We start from the raw sequence: 15,991 nt of genomic DNA, 5'->3' as shown, positions 1-15,991 counted from the left end.
CAAGCAACCAAAACAGTGTGGTTTTGGACATTCATCCCCTAGATCATGCACTGTAATTACACTTTGTAGAGAACTGATTCTGAAAGATATCTCTGCCTAAGACTTATTTTATAGTACACCATACCCAAATTACACTAAAATGAAAACAAATTGAAGCAGCTTTAAAACTGCTTGGTGCGGGCTTCCCTGGTGGTTCAGTGGTTGAGAGTCCGCCTGCCGATGCAGGGGACACGGGTTTGTGCCCCAGTCCGGGAAGATCCCACATGCTGCGGAGCGGCTGAGCCCATGAGCCATGGCCGCTGAGCCTGCGCGTCCGGAGCCTGTGCTCTGCAACGGGAGAGGCCACAACAGTGAGAGGCCCGCGTACCGAAAAAAAAAAAACTGCTTGGTGCAACTCTGTAAAGATTGTCGCTCTGGGAGCAATGTGTTCTGAACTATCTGAAGGTAATTCAGGGGCTTCCTAGCTGTGTAACCTTGGGCCAGTTGCTTGACTTCTCTGTGTCTTCAGTTGTTCTCATCTATACAATGGAGATAACAGTAGTACTTGCCTATGGAGGGTAGTTCAGGTCAATTCATTTCAATATATCTTTATTGAAGACTCAACTCTATGGTCTGGGAATAGGGTAGTAAACAAAACCAATGAGTTCCTGCCTTCATGGAGCTTCTATTCTAGTGGGGACAGATGGGCAGTAAGCAAATAAACAAATTAATATATGATATTACACGGATTCTGAGAGGCACAGGTTTTCACATTTGAACATCTCTGATGTAGTTATTGGTATCATGTAGTGATGATTGGTATTTTTCAGTCTTTTTGGTCATGCATAGTGGTGGGTCTTAGAGTTGATAGAGTCTTATATTTGATGAAATACAGTATAATGTGTCAGAAGGTGCTAAGTGCTCAACAAGTTACTGCAGGCTAGGGGGCTGTACAGTGCAGCCTGGGCTGCCGGGGATAGGGGAGGGGGGCAACTGCTTACACTGGGTGGTCAGGAAGGCATTTCTGTTGACACACCCTTTACTCAGAGGCCTGAAGGAAGTGAGGTGGGAGGTGGTCAGATAATGGGGGGCTGAGGTGCAGAGACCCTGAGTGAGCGAGCTTGGGTGACACAGGCCCGACATAGGGGGCCAGCGTGCCTTCTGTGAGGATTAAATACAGAAAGTTATACAGGGCACTTAATGCAGAACACACTCCACAGGGGGAGCGCCAGGCAGTGAGTGCTATCATCGGTGTGGAGAGAGGCCGCAGAGCATCCACTCCAGAACCCTCGCCTGCCTGGGGTCAGCTCCTGGCCCTGCCATTTCTAAGGTCTGTGACGTGAGCAAGTTACTCCACCTCTCTGTGTCTCTGCTTCTCTTCTGACAACGGGGATTGTAACAGTGCATCACAGAGTGTTTGTTGGACTTACTGGGGCAATGTGTGTAAGCACCTAGGACAGGGCTTGTTGTGTTAAGGGTGAGGGGACACTGCAGCCTCCTGATCTGAGCATGGGCCCAGGCAAGGAGCCCTGGTTTCAGAGCCCTGCAGCAGCCCCTATGAGCTTCTCCCCTATGAGGAGGACGGGGCAGTGTCTGCCTCTGGGGGTTGGGAAGCAGCACATGAGAGACTTCCTGTATTTAAGATGTATCTGAGGACTCCCTGCGGTTAGCCAGACACTGCTATGGGTGCCAGCTATTTCAGTGTGTATGAACAGCCAGGTTCCTGCAGTGGAGCTGACGGGGGAGGGACAATCAGATGAACCAGGTGATTTCTAGCAGTATGATGAAGGCAGTGGGGCCCTTGAAGGTGAACTGCTTCAGCGACAGTGTCCAGGGAAGACCTCTCAGAGGAGGTGACATTTGATCTGTGACCTGAAAGAGACAAAAGAAGTGGGTTCTGGACAGACCTGTGGGCAAGCTGCTCAAGGGCAGAGCAAGTGCAAAGGCCCAGAGGCAGGCAGGAGCAGGTTGTTCTTGAGGCGCTGAAGGAAAGCCAGTGTGGCCAGCAAACGAGGGAGGTGGTTGGAGGTTGGGTTGGGAGGTGGGCAGGGGCAGCTCATGCATCAGCAGCTCTCATAAGGGCTTTGCCATTTATTCCAAATTTATCCCATTACAGTGAAAAGCCGCTGGAGGTATCGTGTGTAAGGAAAGTGTATAGCATGTTGTTTGGCCCAAGTTGGGTGCTTGTTAACTGGGAAATATTGACACACATTAATGAGTGTGTGCCTGATAATCTCCAGAGCCTGGGAGGAAGAATATGAAAACTGCTGGGTTTCTTTTTTAAGTGACAAATTCTTTTGTTTAAAGCTAGAACTAGATTTGCCATATAGGTTTAGGAATTTGAACTTTGGTATACACAATAGAGTTGCCTACTTGGAGCCTTTTAAAGCTCTCCTGTCTAATTTTATCAAGGGTATTTCAAAAGGTCAGGGGGCAGTTGGAGAGGATGTGGAGAAAACCAACAGGAAAAGTAAAGAAAAGATAGGCAGGACCTTGTTTATTAAGTCGCCCAGCACAACACTGGCAGATGAATGTTTGATAAATGGCTTTTGGTGTTGACCTCTCCCTAGGCGTGCTATTTGCAGCAGTACACAAGGACCGGGGGTGAGGAAGGGCTAACATCCACTCCTATTAATTCTTGCATCTGATCTTCCCAGTAACTCTGACAAATAGAGAGTCACTGTATAAGAATTATAACCATACCAGCTATAACTGGGGATTGTACTTTTAAAGCTCTTCAAAGAGTGATTATTGCATTGTATCTTCACATTGCAAGGATGGAATCCCCCAGAGCTGGAGTTGTGCAGTGCACAGGCCGGGCAGTCATACATAGTTGTTCTGTCTACAAGATAGCTTTTATTCTTACTGTAGACTGAATGTGCCCCCACCCCAAATTCATATGTTGAAACCTGATCCGAAATGTGATGGTATTAGGAGGTGGGGGCTTTGGGAAGTGATTAGGTCATGACAGCAGAGCTCTTATGAATGGGATTAGTGCCCTCATAAAAGAGACCCCAGTGAGCAATTTTGCCCCCTCTGCCATGTGAGGACACAGTGAGAAGACAGCTGACTATGAGCCAGGAAGTGGGCCCTCACTAGACCACAAACCTACTAGTGTCTTGATCTTGGACATCCTAGACTCCAACTGTGAGAAGTAAATGTTTGTTGTTTATAAGCAACTCAGTCTATGGTATTCTGTTATAGCAACCTAAACAGACTAAGACAGGAGTTGGTACTAAGACGTGGGGTGCTGCTATAACAAATACCTAAAATGTGGAAGCAGCTTTGGAACTGGGTAGTGGGTAGAGGCTGGAAGAGTTTTGAGGTTCCTGCTTGAAAAAGCCTGTTGTCCCTCACAGCATTGCTGTGAATGGACCATTAGGGCAATTCTGGTGAGGACTCAGAAAAAAAGAAAAAAAGAGAGCTGTGGAGAAAGCGTCCATCTTGGAGAATACTTAAGTCATCCTGAACAGAATGTTGGTAGAAATATGGACAGTAAAGGCCATTCTGATGAGGCCTCAGATGGAAATTAGGAACACGTTATTGGATGCTGGGGAAAAGGCCATCCTTGTTACAAAGTAGCAACAATCTGGCTGAACTGTGATTGAGTTCTATTGTTTTATGGAAGGTAGAACTTGTGAGCAATGAAACTGGATATTTAACTGAGGAAATTTCTAAAAAATGTGTTGAAGGAGCAGGCTGGTTTCTCCTGACTGCTTATAAAATGTGAGAAGAGAGAGATGATTTGAAGATGGAATTGTTCAGCAAAAAGGAACCAGAATTTAAAGATTTGGAAAATTCTCAGCCTGTCCATATTGCAAAAAAATGAGAACGCTAAGGGTGTTGGCCAAACAACCATTTGGTAAGGAGATTAGTATGGATTAGAGGCCGGGCTCTATTTTTCAGGGCAAGAGAAGAATGACATGGAAGGTAACTCAGAGCCCAGTAAGGCTGCCACTCCCGCCACAGGCCTAGAGTGCATGGCTCTGGGGGACAGAATACCTTCACCTGGGTTAGAATGGAGGGGGCCTCCCAGAGCCCCAGGGCTGAGACCCCAACCCAGCAGAGCTGCAGGGCACCAGAGCAGAGCCACTGCAGGGCTGTCCTGCCAAGCCTTGGTGGTGATGTTGCCAGTGGGCCTGGAAGGCAGAGCATCGAGCCAGAGGATTAGTCCTGAGCTTTAACATTTAACGTTGTTTGATCTGTTAGGTTTTGGACTTACTTGAGACCTGTCACCCCTTCCTTCTTTCCTATTTCTGCCTTTTGGAATGGGAATGTCGCTCCTGCGTGTGTCCCACCTTTGTATTTTGGAAGCACATAACTTGCTAGGTTTCACAATTTCACAGGTGGAGAGGAGTTTGCCTCAGGATGCATCTCACCTCGAGTCTCACCCATACCTGATTTAGATGATATTTAGATGAGGTTTTGGACTTTAGACTTAAGAGTTGATGCTGGAACCAGTTAATTCTTTGGGGGTTATTGGGATAGAGTAAATGTATTTCATGTGTAAGAAGAACATGAATTTGGGGGTGATCAAGGGTGGAATGCTATAAACTGTGTCCCCTCCCAAAAATTCATATGTTGAAAACTCCTCCCCAGTGTGATGGTATTTGGAGGTGGGAGCCTTTGGGAGGTGGTTAGATCATGAAGGTGGAGCCCTCATGAATAGGATTAGTGCCCTTATAAAAGGGACCCTAGAGAGCTCTCTCACCCCTTCCTCCATGTGAGGACACAGAAAAAAGACAGCCATTTATGAACTAGGAAGCAGGCTCTCACCAGACACCCAACCTGCTAGCACCTTGATCTTAGACTTCCCAGCATCTAGAACTGTGAGAAATAAATGTTTGTTGTTTATAAGCCATGCAGTCGATGGTAGTCTGTTATAGCAGCCTGAATGGACTAAGGCAATCTCCACTTTCAAAAACACTAAAGTCACTTGGGGCTCCGTGAGGCTAGATGACAGCCAAAGACATGTGACTAGGACCAGCAGATACAGGATCTGAACACAGACTACACCTGGAGAATAATAGCTGCTCCTGCCACCAGCTGCCTTCCTTCCACTGTCTGTTGGGGAAAATGGATTCAGGCAAATGAAAACAAGAGGAGGGAGAGACTGTTGAGGGCTATGAGGGATGAAGCCCAAGACGAGATCAAGGAAGAAGCGAGTCATTCCGACCGGGGGGCCTTGGCGGGACCAGAGTTTGAGCAGGGCTTTGGCAGAGGAGTTGGACTCCATCAGCAGGGTGGGGGAAGAGCGCCCAAGAGCCTTTTGTCACACCGTTTTGCAGCCCTGTCCCTCAGCCACATCCCAGCTGCAGCTGCACCTCATCCATAAGTGGACGACTCACACCCATAATTCATTCATAAACGTTTATTTCCATCTAAATCAGCAAATGGATGCATCTCCTGGTGGCCGTGTGCGTGCCTCTCAGGGCACTGATGCACTTCAAGCGTTGGCACGGGGAGGCTAGCCGTGCAGTTTTGATGGCCCTATTGGAGGAAATCAAGCGCTCCGAGCAGTTGCTTCATAGAGCTTCCAAGGTGGGAAATCAGCCTCACTGCCTGCAGTCTACAGATAAGGTGGGCTCAGCAGCTGGGCTTCCTCCAGCTTAGAAGAAAGATCGACTTCCCCAGTGGGTGTATGTGTGGGGAAACTCTCATGGAGGAGGACACCAATGATCACAGCAATAGTCCTAATAGCAGCTGACGTTGATCAAGCACTTTGTATGTTCCAGGGGCTGTGCTAAGTATGGTAGAGAAATCTCATCTTCTCTTACTTGGGACTAGGTTCTAAAGTCAGCGGATAAGAGGCAAAAACTTGTGTCTAGCAGAAATTCACCTTGATGGTCTCTTAAATTGTCCATGAAGTTCAGGGCAAGTGGCCATGTGTCTCCTGAACAGGAGTCTTATGTATACATATGAACAGTATGATTTTGTCTAAATGTATTATCAGTCCCTCTCCCACCTTGCTCTCAGTCTGGGACATTGAAAGCAGGGATGGGTAGAGCCACCAATTTTTAAAATTTTTCTTTCTCTCCCATCCCCTCTTCTCCATCACTCCCTCCCTCCACTTGGTTCTCCCCGTCATCTTTTTGCCAAACACATACATTTGAATTCCCCTAAGGTAAATGCTCATTTAATACAACGTCCCTCTCTTACTTCGTGTTTAATGTTGGGTAGGGGAAATTGCCCCCTCCACTCCTCTTGATTTCTCTCTGTTTTTTTTGTTTTTGTTTTTTTTTTTTTTTGGCAGTCCCGCACGACATGCAGGATCTTAGTTCCCCAACCAGGGATTGAACCCTGAAGTGGAAGAGCAGAGTCCTAACCACTGGACCAATAGGGAATTTCCCCCTTCTTGATTTCTTGTGGCTGGACATGAGATAGATTAACAGGAGAAAAAGAAACACATTTTAATTCATGCTGGTCCCATAGACATGGGACCTAAGACGTGCCCAAAGCAGATAACTTTTATACTTTTTAGACAAAGAAATAATAAATTTGGGAGGAGTTGACAGGACAAAGAAACTTAGGTTCGGGGTGCCCAATTAGTGAAGAATCTAAACCAAGTTTGGGCTTGGGGTAGTAAATTAAAGCAGTAACAGGGTTTGTTTATCCTGGTTTCTCGCCCGAATCCCCATCTCTGGTGATAAGGGCATCCTTCTACCTCCAGCTGCAGGAGGGCACCCTTCACATGCGAGATTTTTCTTTTCCTGCTTTCAGGGTGACAGAAAGGAGGGTCAGAGTGTCCCTCGTGTGTTGGCCATTTCTTAAGTAACTTTCATTCAAAATAATAAATATGCCATTGAGGCACATTTGGGGGCAGCCTACTCTGGGCCCCAACAGTTACAGCAACCTTGGACAGTAAAAAGCTGTACTGTTACTGTCGTATTCTTACAGTGAAGGACACTAAAGCTCAGAGAAGTTTAGGCATATACCTGAGATTGCACAGCTCTCGAACTTGGCCCCAGGACACCCCCCCCGCCCCCCGGCAGGTGGACTCCAGAGCCCATCAGCTGTCAGCTGGGAAGACAAGAGAACTCTCCCTGGGGCTGCCATCCCCGTTGCAATGGCCTCCTTGGGCCCCTTCAGCTGATTGAACTTGAGTGTCAGACCCAACCAGTGATCCAGCTTTTACCAACTTGGGCCTCACTTTTAAAAATAAGTGTTTCATCCAGTCCAGCCCTGAGATTTAATAGCCGATATTGTATGCACATTAAACACCAAATGATTGTTAACATGTTTATTGAAGCTGAACAGGCATCCAGTATATAAAAGATGACTCTCTTATATGGCTGTCAGACCTCAATAAATATGTTTAATAATTAATTGGCATTAAGCAAACATAATTGTGTGATTCTAAATTAAGTGTTCGGCGAAGCGTACTGTGAATGGAAAACCTCAGTGGTGTTTTATTACTTAAAGTTCAGGCTGTCAGTCTGGCTTTTCACATACGAAGAAAAGCGCCCTGCTTTCAAGCCGTGTTGCAGACCTCCTGTTGCCTCGTGCCCAAAACGGCACAGGCCTTCTTGTTCCTAGACCCTTTCATCTGAGAAATGTTTCTTACTTGGTTAGCTGTTTGTCTTTCTGTGTATTCACCTGGGGTTCTGAAAGTCCTGAGCCAAGACTGTGATGTGAAAGATGTTTTCACATATCGGCTTTCAGGTAAATTAACCAGTTCTGACATAAACTCCGTTCCCCCACAATATAGCCGATTCTTGACATTTGCTGTAGTTACATTCTCTAAAATCACTGCAAACACTGAATTAGGGAATATTGAACCATTGTTCCTAGGGGAAATAGGAGATTAGGTTCCTCTGAGCCTCTGGTCACAATATTTTTGTCACCTGATCAATATATAACTGTTTTATATGTGTTTCTGTTTAAAGTCACCTTATTTCATTTATATTGTTGATTCTTTAACATTGAACTCACAGCCAATAGCACTGTAACTCATGCCTGAAGGAAGCTCATCTAACACACGTATATTCTCTGTAAGGCACATCATGGCCTCTCATGCTCAGGAACATGAGACAACACTCCAGTGCTGCACAGGAGGGCCATTCTAAATGGCAAAACACCAACAGAAAGCACAAAAATGTGAAAAAAAAGTGGCGTGAAAAAAACCGTGAAAAGGACACTTGTTTATAGTATGAGCTAAAACAAGAAAGCGGAACATTGCCTTGTTCGACTTTAGCTGGGAACGTTCCTGTGGGATGCTTCCCATTTTTTGCAACTCTGTGTTTATCTGCACATGTCCCCTCATGATGCAAAAGCACCATGAATGCTGATTTCGAGGCTACAAATAAATTTGCATTAGGCAAGTATACAAATACAGAATCCTTGAGCTTTGGAATGGGGATTCCATTAAGCATGGCCATCTGTGTACCTAAGTGCCCATGTGTCCTCTGCTAGGCCTTTGTACAAGCTGTTCCACCTGCCTGGAACATTGTGCGCTGATCCTAATGATGCATTTGCTCATAGTAGATGCACAATAAATATATGTCCAGTTCATCTGACTAGTTTTCAAATAAGGACCCCAAATATATGTCATTTGAAAATGCTCTTTACTTTTCAGTAGTCATCATTTCCTGCACAGTTCATTGCTGTTTTTTATTATTCCTATATAGTTAATATTCTACCTTGGCTTTTAACTTTCTCACCTGCCCCTAAATCCTTAGGGACTTGAAAAATAAAGCCATTCTCTCTATTGGCAACAAATCCCTTAGGATCCACGCAGGAACGAGGAAGAGCATACCCCAGCAGGTATTCCTGGATGGGTTGGATCTGTGTGGCAGCAAAACACTGTCCCCAGGATTTCATCCATATATGAAGCCCATCTGCACACACCCTACAGGGAGGTGGAGGAATCAGTCTTACAACCTCTTTCGAAGAAGCATCAGGAAGCAGTGCTGTAAAGTTAAAAAAGCACTTTAATGGCCACCTGCTTGGCACTGATGGGCATGTAGGGAATGCTCTGGGACCACTGGACCTTCCTGGAGTCTCTAACATAGTTTCCATCATGGCCCTACTGGAAGGTTTGGAGCTGCACATGGAGCTCGGCCCCAGAGACTGGGAAAGCCAAGGGTTCTGCAGGGATGCTTTGGAAAATTACATTTTTAGGACTAGAATTTAGTTCCTAGGGATTTAAAAACATTTTAAAAGTATGTTATGAAAATCACATATACTTATTTTAAAAGTTAGAAAACAAAGAACAGATAGCATACACAGTCTTGCATCACCTAAACTTACACATTTAAGGGTTTTAGTGTATTTGGTAATTTTTTTCTTTTGTATGTGGGTTCTTAGTATAATTTCAGTCATACTGCATATTTTTTTTTTGCTGTGCCACACGTCATGTGGGATCTTAGTTCTCCGACCAGTGATCAAACCTGTGCCCCCTGCACCCCCTGTATTGGAAACTCAGAGTCTTAACCACTGGACTGCCAGGAAAGTGCCTGTATTTAAACATTTTTTTAAATTATTTATTTATTTATTTTCTGGTCGCACTGTGTGGCTTGTGGGATCTTAGTTCCTTGACCAGGGATTGAACCCAGGCCCCCAGCTGTGGAAGCATGGAGTCCTAACCACTGGACTGGCAGAGAAGTCCCCAAACTGCGTATTCAAGTTAGTTTTCTGCTTTTTTTCCCACTTAGTGTGGCAGCATCCACATGACCATGGTACTACATAGTTCACATCAACCTCATTTTAAACAGCTGGAAACTTGCTGTTTGATTGATTGATCAAACAATCAATCAGTTGATTGATTCCATTATCATTTGCTAGCCATTCCACTATTGTTGGACATTGTTTCTTTTTTTACTCTTTCTATAAATAACAGCACAGTCTACTTTTTTCTTTTTTCCTAAAGCTAGTCCATGTCTGGGATTATTTTTAGCCCAGATTATCAGAAGCAGACTTACTGGATCATTGGATAGGGACTTTTTTTTTTTTTTTTTTGCTTTTTAAAATTTTATTTCAACATAACTATGGGTACAGAAATACACTCATATGGGTTAATAGAATGCAATTTAACTTATCCTACACAATTTGGACCAAAAACCTGGTACATGGTTTGCTTCAAAAAAAAAAAAGGGATTTGCAATCTGGTTTATTTTTCATCTATTACAAATGTATATACATATATATATATATATATATATATATATATATATATATATATATATATATATATATATATAAAGATCCTCCATCAAATGCTGCTAAAGCAAACAGCAAGAACCTAGAGAAATTAACCTTTGGTTTGTCTCTGAAAAGTAACAGGTATTGCACTGTAAAACTTTACAAAACTGGAGCAACAAAACATTGTAATGTTTCAGTGCCAGTTCGCAGAGTTCAGTAACTAATGGATGTTGATGAGGGTGAGGAGAGCCTATGTATACATGTGAAAATATAAAAGGTATCTGATCTAGTTAATATTGCATGTAGATCCCGAATCTACTCAAACCAAGATTCAGATAATTTCTTAAATCTGAATTAACACTATCAGTCCAGTTCATCAGCTGAGGTCAGAAAGGAAACTCTGCACAGTAGCTATTTTCCTGAGTTGTGCAAAAAAGAAAATTAAGTTTCTTCCCCAGCGTTTTAGTCCAGAACTACAGCAAAGTATTTCATCCATTGTGAACATTCATGTGGTGAGAGGCGATGAGGTTACTTAGGCTTAAATCTGAATTAGCACTCAGATGCAAGAGTCAGGGACATTTTTAAGGCTCTTGATAACATAGCCTAATTGTTAAGAATGTGGGAGCATGCCCATCTTAGCAGATACTTTACAACATTGTGTTATCATTTTTTAATCTTTGCTAAGGTTAAAAGAGACACAGAGTTTTTTCCTCACTATGGCAGGGCTAAACAGGCTGTCCCCCTTCAGATGCCCAGGCCTGTGTTCCCGTTAGCCTTATAGGTGTATGTGTGCACACATGTGTCTGTACATACAATATGGATTTAAAAATTTTTTTTTTAATTAATGATATTGGCAAGAAATTTCTTTGTCTTGTGCCTTTCTCCAGTATTTCTTGGAAAATCTTAACTTCCAACACGTTCTGCCTAGTATGCTTGGGGTTTTGTTTGGATCTATTCATTTTAAGTCTCTCTCCCTCTCTCTCTTCTTTTTCTACCAATGGAAAATGCAGCTCTTGAGAATGACAATTGCCAAACAGAGGCTGGGAGACGAAGAAATTGGCGTGCGGCACTTTGCAGCCCATGAGCGTGAAGATTTGGTTCAGCAGCTGGAGAGAGCAAGGGAACAGGTTATCGCCAACATCTGTTATGAGTGGGGGATATGTTTGCACAGCTGAGCATGACACAGAGAAGAGTAGACTGTGCCCCAATTTCTCAGAGACTGTGGGGTGCTTGGAACGGGGTTAGAGGAGGAAGGAAGATGCAGTTTGAATGCATTTACTCCCTCTGTTCTCTGCTAGGTTCCCAAGCAGCCTTTTGCATTTCTGTCTTCCAGCAGGTCTGCTCTCTTACTTTGGGTGCCATTGTTCTGAACACAACAAGAAACCTCCCCCATAACCAGGATAGACAGGGAGAGAACAAACATGACAAACTGGCCTTAATTTGCAAGTTTCCGCTGAAATGCTGAGTGGATGCTTTTTAGGCAAAATCTCAACGGGTACCGAGCCCTAGTTAGGGAACAGCTTAGAGAGCCTAGACTTCGTTTTTCTCCTCTCACTAATTGGTTTTGAAGAGCAGAACATGATTTCTGGGTCTAGAGTGGTTTGAAAAAGTATGTATTTGTAAGACACTGGCTGTTGTTCCCAATATCTGGATTTGCCCTCTCCGAGCCCCTGGCTTTAGGGCAGGCTGCAGTTGATAAGTGATCGGTTCTGTGTTTCCAAGCTGCTGCAATCCATCTCATCTTGGATATAGTAAGTGTCTGGCCGGAAGTTGTTCCTTGCTTTTAGCTTTTATCATATTCCAATGTGTGGTGCTTATGGTTTTATAGCAGGTGCTGGTATTAATAAGCTCTCTAAAAGTCAGTCAGCCAAGTGGAAGGCTCGCCTCTAACCATAAAGCTGATGTCTGCAGAATACCTTGAGTAAGGGCACTTCTTTGGTTTCAGATTGAGTCTCTGGAGCATGACCTGCAGGCCTCTATGGACGAGCTTCAGGACGTTAAAGAAGAGCGGTCTTCCTACCAGGACAAAGTCGAGAGGCTCAACCAGGAGCTAAACCACATCCTGAGCGGCCACGAGAACCGAATCATTGACGTGGATGCCCTGTGTATGGAGAACAGGTAAGTGACCAGTCCCAGGCCCGCACTGGGGTAGGATGCTGGCTCTCCACTTGCCTGCAGGCTGGGAGTTATTTGCAGCCCTATTTACATTTAAGAAAATAGCCTTACAGTGAAAGGAAAGTCTCAACCCTAAAACAATGATATTAAGGTCACACGTTAGTTGTAGCAGTAAGAAAAGAAGAACCACATGCTTACATGCCTACATCCATGCCCTCTTTCCGCCTGCCCTCCCCGGTTGGGTGAGAAGGGTAGGGAACCAGTGAAAGCTGCTTATTATTGCTATCGAGAAGACAGAAAAGAATAAGAAAATAAATTGAGAAATTCCCTTAGCTGTTTCTTTTCCCAGAGGCAAATTTCAGTGTGTGTATGTGACTAACTTAATGCTGTGTCTGGTATTGCCTCTTGCTGCCTTGCTTCCCAGTGGAATCATCTTAATGAGAATTATGTGAAAACTGTGTTGATATCCCGTAGGGGATCTCTGCAGAGGGCTGTCCTAAAGTGAGGTTTCAGTGATTTGGGCGTATTTGACCTTGATCACATCCATTTAAGAAGAGGTCACCAAGGTGCACTTCTTCTGCTTTCGGTGGTGGGAAGGCACTGTATGTAAAAGGTGGCTCTTTGGGTGTGTGGTTTTCTTTTTATCCTCTCGTACTTGAGTGTATGTTTTTTATTTTGCCTCCAAACTCTTCCTAGTTGTATATTTTCTTTTTCAGGTACCTTCAAGAGAGATTAAAGCAACTTCATGAAGAGGTCAACCTCTTGAAATCTAACATTGCCAAATACAAGGTAGAAAATCATGACGGTGACGGTGATGATTCACTATTGTACATCTAAATGTCATTCTATTTTAATTCCCTTTTATGTGCCAAAGATACTCTAGTGCTTGCCTGCCCTCCCAGGTAGTTCAGTAAGAGCTTTGACTGAGGAACCAGTAAGAATTAAACCCCAAACAGCAAACACAACAAAAACAGGTTTTGCAAGAGCTCCTTCTGTTATCTGGACAGGGCACACTGAGACCACCAGAATCTGGATGTGACCACTATACAGCCTCAGTCTATATTAAATTAGGTTTCCTATCCAGCTTTTCTATAAAGTGTTCTGTCACCAGATGTTCTTTGTCTCCTCATCATCCATAAGAAAATGATTTCTGAGCAATGAAGAAACAAAGGTTGGGAAATCACAATCTAAATGATAATGTTCACGTCACACTCAAAGGACAGAATGTTTAAATTCTCCCCACTGTTATTTAGTCTAATTCCAGTGCCATTAGTTAGATAATATGTGTTTCTGCAGATGGTAGTTGTAAGTGTTACAATTAGCAAAATCTCCTGGGTTTCTCTGCTTTGAAAATAGATTGATTTCTCTTCCTGAGGGTGAAGTTTTACAGCCGTCTCTCTGCTGGGGCAGCCATCTCATATTCCTGGCTTTTGACGTTCACTTTTTTCTCAGAAGTCTCCATGCTGTTCTTCCTTTTCCAATCTGGGGTGGGGGGGCGCCACTTGAGTTTACACCCATCTATATATACACACACAGCCAAAGAAGAATACAGCTCTTAAAGTTGTATAATTAATACGTAATTTAAAAAATGTGTATATGCATTCACTTAACAACATTTATTCAGTTCTATGTGCCAAGCACTGGCTGTATAGCACATATCAATTTTAATGTAACGTTCTGTTCTAGGAATGACACATATGCACTTCCTTAACCTTGAGTCCATGGCAGATTTCATTAATCAGTCATGCCTGTTTTTCCAGTCCAGCCACAGAAACCTTCCAGACACCACTAATGATCTTTTGGCATTGCTCCATGAAAGTAAACCTAGTCTCCACCTCATGTCTGTTTGGAAGGGGTTTCCATAACTAGTGACTTCACACATTAGACTGAGTTCTTGCTTCAGATTTGATTTAATTTAACGAATATGCATTGAGTACCTTCTATATATAGGAGGATATAATTGCTGTAATTCTGCTGGGCACCAACTTAAAAAGAAAAAAAAAACAAAACTCTTTACCAGGTCCATAAAAATCATAACTCTCTGGCAGGGACTCTGAATTTTAAAAGTTGGGCTAGCATTTGGAGTTTGTAAAGAGTTCTTGTGTGCTGGATGGGAGGATGCATCTACCGGAATTAGGTATTTTTCCATTATTGGCTTTTCTGACAGAGGTTTTTGTTTTCTCCCAATGCTGCTTTAGAATGCTCTTGAGAGACGGAAAAACTCAAAAGGCCAGGGTAAATCCAGCAGCAGTGCTCTGACTGGAGTCCTGTCTGCAAAGCAAGGTAGGGGTCATTTTCTGGGAGGGACCATCTATGATCACAGAATGCTAGCACTGTGGGTCCACATCTCGTTTTTTGAATTGGGAATGGAAGTGATCCTTAGAGCAGCCACCCCCAAACTTCCACCTGCATCAGGATTGCCTGGAGGGCTTATTAACACACAGATTACTGGGCCCCACCTCAGAGTTTCTGATTTACTAGGTCTAGGGTGAGCCCGGAGAATATGCATTTCTAAAACGTTCCCAGATAATGCTGATGCTGGTTCGGGGACCCTGCTTTGAGAGCCGCTGCATTAGAGGTCTCTCTAATGACTGGACCCCATTTGCACCTATTCCCCTAACTATGCTTCTCTTTCCAGAATGTTTTCCCTTCTGTAATCACCAGGTTAGTATCTCCAAGTGTCTGTTCCATTCTCATTGAGTTTCTCCTTTTCCTGGCCTCTATGATCAGACTAGAAAAGTCTCACAGCTGCTGAAATCATTTTACCATGGCACATGTGCCTTTTTCAAAGAAGCTTTTATTGATTGCAATTTTGTTCCTCCTTCTTGTCGATTCCGATGAAAAATAATGATCTTCCAGGAACACTCAGGGGGAATAAATAGCAGAGAGCTTGCTTCTGACACTTAATATTTGGGAATTCAGTTCTAAACACGATCCTCAAGTGGACCGTGCTGGACTGGCCTGCTTTGGGCTTGTTGGCAGTGCAGACCAGCAAGGATCACGTGACAGTCCTCATCAGAGCTACGGGGGATTAAAAAAAAAAATGCTGAATCTCCAGACTACCTAATAATCAAGGCACTTTTCCAAGCAACTTCTTTTTTTTTTTTTTTCACTCAACTAGAAAAGGACACCTTCTATACAAACGTGAGGTAGCCCATCTAAGTATAGCTCTGGATACCCTTGATAGCCTTTGAATGTTGAATGTTTGAATGTTGAGACCCAGTCCTGTCACGGATCTGGGGAACGCTAGCCACACTCAAACACGCTGGCAGAGCAGTCAACCAGGCACAACCTTTCTAAAGAACCATTTGGTTCTCTGTTATAAAAAGCCCTAAACTGATCCCCTTTGAGCCAACAAGAAATGATCACAGACATATGCAAGCATTTTGCTTCAGGAAAGTTCTTCCTACATTAGTTATAATAAAAAACATTGGAAACAACATAATTGTCCAGGAGTAATTAAATAAATTACTGTAGATCTATGCATGGACTACTAAGCAGCCGTTACATTTTATATTTTAGTAGATATTCATGATGAGACATAAGGTTAAGTGAAAAAAGCAGAGCTTTTTCCCATTTTTGGAGAGAAATGTGTGAATTTGTGTGTCTACATATAGGCATATAGGAAATGGTGTTCAAAGATATATAATGAGAGATTTATATTATTTCTTCTTTTTTCTGTCTCATAGGAATACAAGTGGTTGTGGTCTTTTTGGGTTATCTCTTAGTTTCTAAAAACATGCATATACAAAATATA

At 43.5% G+C, this 15,991-nt stretch overlaps 1 protein-coding gene across 1 annotated transcript in view; it reads left to right on the top strand.

The window, feature by feature from the left end:
- The window catches only part of CCDC149 (coiled-coil domain containing 149), a 97,570-nt gene that overhangs the window by 57,028 nt on the left and 24,551 nt on the right, over positions 1 to 15,991 (top strand). The window contains 4 exon segments of the mRNA XM_079703228.1: positions 11,130 to 11,246; positions 12,065 to 12,237; positions 12,951 to 13,023; positions 14,433 to 14,517. Coding sequence (XP_079559354.1) covers positions 11,130 to 11,246; positions 12,065 to 12,237; positions 12,951 to 13,023; positions 14,433 to 14,517 — 448 coding nt within the window.

Source organism: Hyperoodon ampullatus (assembly GCF_949752795.1).
Source record: "Hyperoodon ampullatus genome assembly, chromosome: 1".
Taxonomy (NCBI): domain Eukaryota; kingdom Metazoa; phylum Chordata; class Mammalia; order Artiodactyla; family Ziphiidae; genus Hyperoodon; species Hyperoodon ampullatus.
This window is presented reverse-complemented; position numbering and strand designations above follow the sequence as displayed.